Below are 10,247 nucleotides of genomic sequence, written 5' to 3'. Positions count from 1 at the left end.
TGTGCCCGAATGATCCGAAGGCCCAAGCCCATCCCGCAAGAGCCTGTGCCTTGCTCTCCCCTCCCCGCTCCACCCCTCGTTTTGGTTTGGGCCAGGCCCAGGATGGGAGGCGGGGCAAGGGACGCAGTGAAGTTCCCCTCCTTTTTGGGGAGATTCCTAGACTCGTCCTCGCGTCCTCGGAGCGCGCTCTTAATGAAAGGGGCTTGGGGCTGTGAAAATGGGCTTTGGGCGCAGGCACCGAGCTGTGGTGGGGGCCGCCGAGTGCAGGCGATGAGGGCTTGGGCCCAGGACTCCCCTCCCCCATTGGTGGCCATGGGCAGTGAGGCTTCCCCTGGATCTCAGCCCCAATCCCGGCGCTTTCCCCTCACAGCCCCCCCAAGAGCCGCTATCTGCACCCCTCGGCAGCCCTGACTGCAGTGTACCCCGCGGAACCCGCCGGTCCGGGAAAACCCGCTGCCGCCGTCATTGCAGTTAGAAAATGCAAGGACTGCTCTATTTTAGACCGAGTATGAATGTGTGGGTGGGAAGAAACAAAAATCAGGTCTGGGAACTAGACAGAGCTGGGGTGAGAGCCAGGTTTCGTCTCTTCCCAGCGGGAGCCGTAGGTGTGAACCTGGCTCTCCCGCCAGCCCATCCGTGAGCTTGAAGCACAGGGTTGCTGGTGTTGACGAAGCCCGGAGGCTCCGAGTGAACATGGGATCCAGGACTCTCCCAACCCGCCCCCTTGGCCTTGCCCTGATGGCCCGCCGGTTTGCAAGATTCAGGCATCACTTTGGACTCGTGTCCTGAGACAACGAAGGAGAGAGGAGTATGCAGTGATCAACCTAGAGAAGCGCCCCAGAAAGGGCCACAGGACCCTAGACAAAAGCAGGACCCCGTGTGGAGAAGACGCCTGCCAAGCAGCACAGGCTTGGCACCGGCCAGGCCCACCCCGCAGAGCCAGGAGGGCGCCAGGTGCCTCCTGTGCTCTGGTCGGGTTGCCTTTCAGTCCTCTCTGGGCTCTCGGGCAGAAGGTGGGTGAGGCCGGGCCTGGCTCAGCAGCAAGGTTTCCTTTTCGTTTCTGGCCTCCACAGAGATGAAATGTCTTCTTTATGTATTTTTTAACCCAGGGTTAGTCATTTAGTGTGTTCTCCCCTTTTGAGGAAGATCCAGTATAACTTTGTATAAAAGTTGTTCCTGTTATTTTACACTAGAGGCCTGGTGCATGAAAATTCATGTACTGGAGTGGGGGGGTCCTCCAGCCCGGCCTGCCCTCCCTCACAGTCCGGGAGCCCTCAGGGGCGGGAGGTGACCTGGCGATCAGGGGAAGGCGACGCCCCATCACACCTCTGCTGCTGCCACTGCCGGCAGCGCAAGCCTCGGCCGGCCCTGGTTACCTGAGCCTCAGCCGGCCCTGGGTGGGTGGGCAGCCACCATCCGAGGCTTGTCTGTGCCTCAGGCCAGCCCTGGGCACCTGGGGGACTGAGAGAACTGGGGGACGCCTGGCCTTGTCGCACTCCTGCCACCCCAGCGGGGCTGAGGGGACTGGGTGCCACCATCTTGTGGCTGTGGGCGCCACCATCTTTGAGTGTGTGGTAGTCAATTAGCATATTCCCTCCTATTGGCTGTGGCACCATCTTGTGGCTGTGGGCACTTCCATCTTTGAGGGCAGGGCAGTCAATTAGCATATTCCCTCCTTATAGTCTGTGGGCACTGCCATCTTTGAGGGCAGGACAGTCAATTAGCATATTCCCTCCTTATTGGCTGTGGGTGCTGCCATCTTTGGCATGGTGAGAGGGTCAATTAGCATATTCTGTCTTTATTAGATAGGATGTGGGAAGTGTTTTTGAAATATTTAATGTTCACTGGAAGAAGCTGCTTGGATGGAGGAGCTTGCAAACTAGGAGTTTGAAGGACACTGTGAGTGGCTGGGGACTAGGCCCAGGTAAATTCTCTAATTAGAAGGAAATTTGGGGGTTTCACAAAATTACAGAAAGTTGGGGAAAGACCATCCACAGGCCCCCTCCCCCCACCTTTTTTTCAATTTCTGTTCTGCAAGAAAACAAAAACACCAAGGAATTTAAGGTAATCATGTTCTGAGAGTTGGGGAACCCTTTTTCTGGCAGGGGCCGTTTGAATATTTATAACATCATTCTTGGGCCTTACAAAATTATCAACAATCAGCCTGCTATGTTTGGTCAAACATTTCACTAACTCACCCCTAATGCCTTGGCAGGGCCAGACCAAATGGTTTCCCGGGCCTTATACTCCTAGTGGGCTGGGCGTTCCCCGCCCCTGCTTTAAAAGTATACCTGTTGGAAGATAGTCAATAACATTGTAATGCCTATGTGTGGTGTCCCACGGGTGCTAGATTTATCAGGCTGATCACTTTGTAATTATATAAATGTCAAATCTCATTGGTTTGCACACCTGAACCTAATATAATATTGTATGACAACTGTAATTGAAAAATAAAAGGTTATTTAAAAAAAAAAGTATAGCTATTGAGGCAATGCCCAGAGATTCTGCTCAGATTGTTCTGGGGTGGAGCTTAGTGGTAGTATTTTTCAAAGCTCTCCAGGTGGTTCTAATGTGCAGCCAGAGCTGTGTGTCACTGTCACAGAGTTAAATCCCTTCTATTGGACTACCAGTGGGCTGGAGAGGTGACAAAAACACCCTTCTAGAAGGAACACACCTTTGAAGTGATCTGAAGAAGAAAAGCCACAATCTACAGGGCTCAGCTAGGCACCTGGAGATCTGGTTGGGGTCCTGACTGCCGGCCATGTTTATGGTGCGGCCTTGGTGAGCTGTACCCTGGCTGTCGCAGGCTGTTTGGGGGCCGAGAAGTCCTGCTCCTTCCAGCAGAGACTTGTCTTCCCTGAAAGCACAGTTAATGTGCAGCCCTGCAGCCTGAGAAATGTTTTCAAACCCGAAACTGATCTGGTCACACTCCTGTTTAAAACTCCCAGTGGCTCCCCAACCTGGATCTCAGGATAAAACCAAAATCTCTAACCTTCAGGGCCTTGCTTGGAGTGGCCCTGACTTGCCCTTCCAGCCTCCTCACATGGGGCCTTCACCCCCTCCTGTCCCCTCCCAGGGTCATAGTCTCACTAACCCTGACCTGAGCAACTCCTGAGAATCTTCATTCTCTACTAAGCCCTGGCTGGTTTGGTTCAGTGGGTTGAGTGTTGGTCTGCGGACTGAAGGACCCCAGATTCGGTCAAGGCACATGCCTGGATTGCAGGCTTGATCCCCAGTGTGGGGCATGCAGAAGGCAGCTAATCAATGATTGTATCTCATCATTGATGTTTCTTTCTTTTTCTTTTTTTTAAATATATTTTATTGATTTTTGTACAGAGAGGAAGGGACAAGGATAGAGAGTTAGAAACATCGATGAGAGAGAAACATCGATCAGCCACCTCCTGCACACCCCCTACTGGGGATGTCCCCGCAACCAAGGTACATGCCCTTGACCAGAATCGAACCTGGGACCCTTCAGTCCACAGGCCGACACTCTATCCACTGAGCCAACCTGGTTAGGGCATCATTGATGTTTCTATGTCTCCCTCTCCCTTCCTCTCTGAAATCAATAAAAAATAAATAAATCTCTACTCAAATATCATGTCCTCACACATGGTCAAGTGTCGCTTTACATGTTTACATAGCATCTGCCCTTGTTGACAGTTGTGCACTTCTACCCTGGTATGTGCGCACACTGGTCGTTTTCCTATTTGTGTGCTTTCCATTCTCCTGCAAACCATATTTCTCAGGCTCCTCTGCCAGCAGGTTCCAGGGAGAATCTAGCTCAGTTCTGTGCTCTGCCAACACTGCCCTGACTTTGTCCCTCTAGCCCCAGGGTGAGATGGCTCCTCCTCTGGCTGATTTCTGCATTGCCTCCCATCCTTTTGGGTTTTCAGCTCTCCCAACACATTCATAATCAGTTCCCTGAGTTAAATCCCTTCTATTGGACTACCTGGCTTGGGTTCTGGTTCCCAGACTGGACCCTAACTGAGATGCTGTTTTATCTGATTAGTGAGTGTCTTATTCATTTGTGAGTAACCAACCAATTGCTTTTTGAAGAAGCATGCACTGCTGAGGTCCTTTTCCCTGCCTGGCTTGTGATGTCTTAGAGTTGAGGTCCTCTGGTCCCAACCAGCTGCTATGCCCAGGTGTGACCACAAAGGAAGGAAACACTCAGCCCTTGTTCCAGTAACTGGCACCACCCAGCATCAAGCCTGCTGGCCCTCCCTTTGCATTCATTTGCTACCTGACACTGCCTGCAATTCTGCTCTGGTAACTCACCCAGTGCTGCTCCCCTACTCAGGAGTGGGTGCTTCCCAGGCTCCGGCCTGCCCTTCCTAATGGCTGAAGCCCTCCTACTTTTGACATCCCTGATGCCCTCTCCTGGATACCTGAGCCCTGCTTCCTATCAGGGACACAATTTCTATGTTTTTATCACCTGTTGGGACACCCCATCACTGCTGCCTGCCTGCCTCATCTGCTCCTGTCTGAATGCAATATGCTTGAACCCAGTACTGACCCTGAACCTAAGACAGTTGCCCAGTATGTGTCTGTGGTAGATTCTGCCCTCACCCCCAGCCCCAGCCCAGTGGGCTCGGCTGACTCACCAATGATGACACAGTGCCTGTCTTGGGATGTGTGTGTGTGTGTGTGTGTGTGTGTGTGTGTGTGTGTGTGTGTGTAAAATAAAACTATGTCCTAAGGAGAGAAGCCAGCCAGCCGTGAGGGACACTTACTTACATGGTGATCTTGCCTGAGGAGGTGGCATTGCTGCTAAAGAAGGTGACCACGATATGGGTGTCCTTGTTTCTTGGCTCCTGCAAGTTAAACTCCACAAGGCTGTGATGCGCTGGGAAACCAAAGTAGAGCAGACAAGTGAGCTAGAGGTTGGTGGGTGCAGTGCCCAAAAAGCCCCCAGGAGAGCACAGCAGTGTGATTAGAAATCTCAGCCCTACCTCTTCGTAGCTGTGTGACCTGGAGCAGATTACCTGTCACTGCAGATCCTCAGCTTCTTCGAGTATAAATTGAGGAAAATAAAATAGATCCCTCACAGGTCTCAATGAGAATGAAATGAGTGACTACATATAAAGTCCATAGACAGTGCCTGTGCCTCAGAAGCATTCAATCCATGTTAGTTTTTATTATTACTTGTAATGCTAGAATGTCCCACTCTACTGTTTGGTGACGTTATCTGGTCGTGTGATTTTAAAAGAACCAAAAAGAGTATCTCTTACACTAAATAATTAAATCGCAAATATAGTAACGCCCCTCCCCAACCCCACCATTCATATACAGAGTGTCGGGGAGCACACTGTGCAGGAGATGACTATTTCCCTCCCTGTGGCAGCGGGTGCCTATGTGGCATCTCCCCCTGCCAGGCAGCATGGTCACTGGGGCTCTCAAGGCTGGTGTCATCGACACGGGCTGTGTGAGGTGCCTGGCTCACGGCAATACCCCTGTCTAAGTCACTGAACCTGCTAGAACCTGCTGTCCCTCTGGCAGGAGATTTTAAAGAGTGCAGCCTCCCTAACACCCCACTATTTTCTTATTAAGAGGTAGGCCCATCTGGCGGCATTTTGTAGTAACTTTGGTCTTGGAACATTTTCACAGACTCCTTTGGTGATTGGGACATAGCTGGAGAAGCCGTCCTTCCCCTTTCCCCTGCCTGTGGTCCCTCCAGGCTCATGGGGTTAGTGACAGGACTCAGGAGAGATGCCAAGATGCCAAGAACTCACCAGAAGAAAAGACAGCACTACATGCTCTCCCCCACCCCGATACACACACCCAAGAAAGTGCCACACCCCTGCCATCTCTCTTTCTCATTTGTTTACTATGGGATGTAGATTGTTACGATGATGGACAAGGTTGAACTGAAGTGGATAATTGTGATGTGAGAAAATAAAAGCTAACTTACATGAGCCTTAGGAATTTAATTATACCACTTCTTTGCCAGAAGTTATCATTGATCAAGAAAGTTTCCTAAGGTTCTGCTTCTCCCTGCTCTACATTATCTGGAAGGCCCAGGAGGACCAGGTCTGCTAACGTTGGGTCAGTGGGAACCAATTTGCACAGGAGTATGACATGAGAAGCAGCACACAGAGCCCTGGATGGTTGATCAAGAGACTGGATACAAGGCCCGGCCCTGCTGCTTACCTGCTGTGTTGCCTTGTCTAAGTCACTGAACCTCTCTGTGCTTCATCTGTAAACAATAACTCCAGCATCACCTCATAGAACACGACGAGAATTAGGTAATAGAGAAAAGGTTCTTCTCTATTACCTCATTTCATCTTATCTAGAGAAGATTGTTCTGCCCTGCTGGTGCATGCCTGGCAGGGGTATAGGGTAATCCCTGTCCTGGTAAGCACTGCTGAGCCCAGCCCAGTACCATGATGGCCTGGGAGTGGGTGAGAACAGGGAGCTGCCAGCTGCCAGCACCACCTGCACTACCAGGTGGAAGACTACACCCCGAGGGCATGGAAGGTCCCAGCTTGAACACTCAGAACAGAAGCCTCAAAGCACAAAGGCAGGGGTAAGGGAGGCCAGGGGATTGTCAAGTGCGGGGGAAAAAAAGGAGAAACATGTAATACTCTTTGTAATAATTTAAGCAATAAAAATATATATTTAAAAAAAAAAAAAAAAAAGCACAAAGGCAAACAGGTTTTCCTGAACAGAGAGGACCATGCTTCTGGGGGCATTGGGAGAAGGTCTCACAACAAATTTAAAACAGAAAAATTATGGCTACATGAATCTGCCTCAGTAGCGACCTTCAAATGCCTGTAATCTCTATGTGCTCCCTGTGCAGACAGGGAGGAGCCAGTTCAGGTGGCCCAGAAGCTGCCTGGGAAATAGAACTGGACGTCTGCTCCCCACAGCACTGCCTCCACCGCTGGACTAAGCATCTTCCTTCAGGCTGACCTCCAAGGGGTGCTGAGGACAGATGAGTAGCTGAGAAATACAGCTGTAAAGAGCAGGTTCTCAGAAGAGGAGCAAAGAAACAAGTTTGGAGGCAGGTGGCATAGGAAGAGTATAGATTTTGGAGTCAGAAGGCCTAGAGTTGATTCCTGACTTTTTTACCCAGCTATGTAGCCTTGGGCAATCACTCAGTCTCTCAGAGCCTCCCTTTCCTCACACCTACCTCTCAGAGTTGGGTTATCAAGGGAGCTGATACATGTGAAAAGCCCACAGTTAACTCTTGTAACCTACTTTGTTCCTAACAGGGAGCCATGAATTCTCTCTGGAATGAAATTGGAAACACCTGCATCTACTTTCGCAAATTGTCTGATTGATAAAGGGAAGGGAATTATTATCGGGTTCTAGTCACTGAGTTACTAACTTTCTGTATACTATTTTATCTGTGTAATTGGTTCTTCAAAGTAGATACAGTACAATTATTGTTCCCACTTTCTACATAAGGATATAGAAGTTCAGAAAGATTAAGTAACTTGCTCCTGGTCACACAGCTGGTGAGTGGAGAAGTTGAGATTCAAATCCTGGTCTGTAAAGACCACAGAGTCTGAACTTTGATCTCCCTATCACACTGCACCAGACCTTCTAGTACCAGTAAGGTATGGCCACAAAGATCCCTCCAGCAGCCAGACACAGTTGATCAGAAAATCAGTTAGAATTAGAATTAGGATGATAAATTTATCATCCTAACCTAGCCTACTTCTGTGCACACAATAAACCAGACGAGATCCCAGGATAAAAACACAAACCAGGAAGTAGAGTCACCCTAGTTAAGATGCAAATCATATAGGGAAAGATGATGTTTCAGCCTACAATGTAATTCATAGATTCTAAGGCTCACTTTTCTCTCACATTTAACATCTTTATAATCACTGGCACCTTAGCTTCAATGAAATGCTAAGGTTAGAAGCAACAGTGGACAGTTGGGATCTATGAATGGGCATCAACTGCAGGAAGGAAGAAGCCGGAAGTACATTCGAATACCACTCTAGAGAGAGCCCACACTGGAGGGGCAGATTTGGGGGTAGCTGAGGTGGGGGACTAGGATCAGTATATAAATAGGAAGATGCTCCCAAGTCCTCATCCTTAGTAGAGTAATGGGTTAAACTGGCTCTGAAAGTTCTGCTTCTAACTGAGACCGGTAGTGGCTGTGCCCCACCCCTCCCATGACATCTTTGCCCCAGTCCTTCACCTCCCACCTTGGCTACCAAGCTGGGCTGGACGCAGCCCAAGCCAGAGCCCTGGACTCTGCTGGACAGCACACTGGCAGACCTGAGCTGTGCATTTTATCCCCCAACTCACCACAGTACGGAGCCCTGGAAGTGGTCAGGAGGTAGACTTTCACTTCCTTGGGAAGTGGCTCTATCTTGACACCACCTTGTTCCACCAGCCCTAGAAGTCAAGAAACAAAGACAGCAGAGTCCTGAGACGGCCATTTCAGAGTCCATGGCATCCAGCCACATATTGATTAATTCATGCACCTATTCATTCTGCAAGCAACCACACTGCATGCTCATTACATGCCATGCCCTATGGTGAGTCCCAGGATACATGCAACTCAGACCAGCTGCAGATAAACACACAAGTAAACAGGAAGTTTAGATCACCTGGCCCATTCTCAGGAGGTATTTCTAAGAAATTTGAAATTATGACTCCAACTTGCAAAACAATCTACATGACAGTTGTTTAATGGCATTTACCTCCTGGGTAGTAGGATCACAGGAAATATTTGAGCTGAATAGTGGTTGACAAGTAGGGAAGGGCATTCTGGGCCGAGAATACAGTTTCAACAAAGGCACAAAGAGTAAGGAAACATACAATGCTCTTGGGAGTACAGTAGTTAGCATCCCCGGGATGTGCCATGTCAGTGAAAGTGTAGTGAGAGATGAGGCTGTCGTGAGAGAAGTGGTTGTTACACCAGCCAGTCTGTCACATCTGAGGGAAATCATGACATATGCCCAACAAGTAGGCAGTAATATTGATTTGCTTTATTGTGGGAAGCTAGCCTTACTTTACCATTTTGTCAAGATGAAATCAATTTCATTCATGTCAGCAATGCCAGGCTGTTGTAGCTCTGAGCCAGGGGTGGGAAGTGGGAGAGAGAGAAAGGGGAAGGAACCATTTACACTCCCCAGAGTTTTTCCTGAAGCCCTTCATTCTGGAAGATAACCCCAGGATGTTTTCAGCAATGATCTGCACAGGTGAGGCAACTCCAGATCCCTCAGCCTTTCCTGAGCCTTCTCCTCAGAATGGCCTGGATCATCCAGGAACGTGCCTGAGCCGGCCAGCAATTAGGCACTCCTCCAGCTGGCATGGCCACCACAGCCTCACACCTTTAAAGTGGGCCATGTGTGCCAATCTTGGGGACTTCCCCCACAGCACCTTGATTTAGGGACTACCAGGAATTCAAGAATGGCTGTACCAACTCAAAAGACCTTTGTCCAGCATCCAGTTTACAAGTGGAGTCAGAGGCTCTGGAATATAGCAATGTTTCTAGAGAGCATCCTTGAGGCCGGTCCTGCAGGGGATGGGCTGTGTGCATGTTAAGGGTGTGTGCAGGGTGATTATGGGATCAGGCAGCAGTACAGAGAGTGAGGGATGGGACACAAGGCCAAATGACATCCTCCAGGTTAAAAGAGGCTGAACACCCCATCGATTAAGTTTTCTTTATCACAGTTGGGTAGATTTCTTGACCATTGATCAGGACTTAGAGCAGTGACAACTAGCAATACTTGGACTTCCCCCAAATTGTCAAAGAAAACAAAGAGGTAGCATTTACCGATCCTTGGACAGGAAAGCAGAAAAGGATTAAAACAATCCAGACAGTGTCCAGCAAGGAAGGCCTTGTAGCTAGCGCAGGGAAAGGCCATCAGAGGACAGAGATTCTCCAGGGCGCTGATGTAGAGGTCCACAGCCCTCATATGATCACAGATCAGATAACTATAGCCTGAACAGGGGAAAGAAACACAACCACATTTTCAATGAGAGGCAAAGGGAAACTCTCTCATGCTTCTTACTATAACTCTATTGAATTTTCTATTCCCATAGGCTATGGATACATAGGATGTCCCCTGAGCCACATTTAAAGAATATGAATAGACATGGTTACTGCATTCTTTCTTTCCCTTTTCATTTTACAAAGATACCTATACTTAATCTATGGGGAAAATTGTTGAATTTGAGACCCATTCTTCTGTGATCATGTTAATTCTCTTTTAGAAAATGAGAGCATACAGACTTGGCAATTCTAATCCCACTTCTCAAAATGGATATCTTGTCTG

General features: G+C 49.1%; 1 protein-coding gene across 3 annotated transcripts in view; it reads right to left on the bottom strand.

Annotated features, from left to right (window-relative positions):
• PLA1A (phospholipase A1 member A) overlaps positions 1-10,247 on the bottom strand; it is a 38,584-nt gene that overhangs the window by 4,574 nt on the left and 23,763 nt on the right. For 2 of the 3 annotated variants that reach the window (XM_005875337.2, XM_005875335.2), the window contains 3 exons: positions 9,746-9,913; positions 8,269-8,358; positions 4,741-4,849 (listed from right to left, as the gene is read on the bottom strand). In XM_005875337.2, coding sequence (XP_005875399.1) covers positions 4,741-4,849; positions 8,269-8,358; positions 9,746-9,913 — 367 coding nt within the window. Of the gene's footprint in view, positions 1-4,736; positions 4,850-8,268; positions 8,359-9,745; positions 9,914-10,247 lie in introns of all 3 variants that reach the window. The other variant, XM_005875338.2, reaches the window with a different exon arrangement.

This window comes from Myotis brandtii, unplaced genomic scaffold, assembly GCF_000412655.1.
Source record: "Myotis brandtii unplaced genomic scaffold, ASM41265v1 scaffold46, whole genome shotgun sequence".
In the NCBI taxonomy this organism is placed as follows: Eukaryota; Metazoa; Chordata; class Mammalia; order Chiroptera; family Vespertilionidae; genus Myotis; species Myotis brandtii.
The sequence above is the reverse complement of the archived record's forward strand: the minus strand, read 5'-3'. Positions and strand labels throughout refer to the sequence as shown.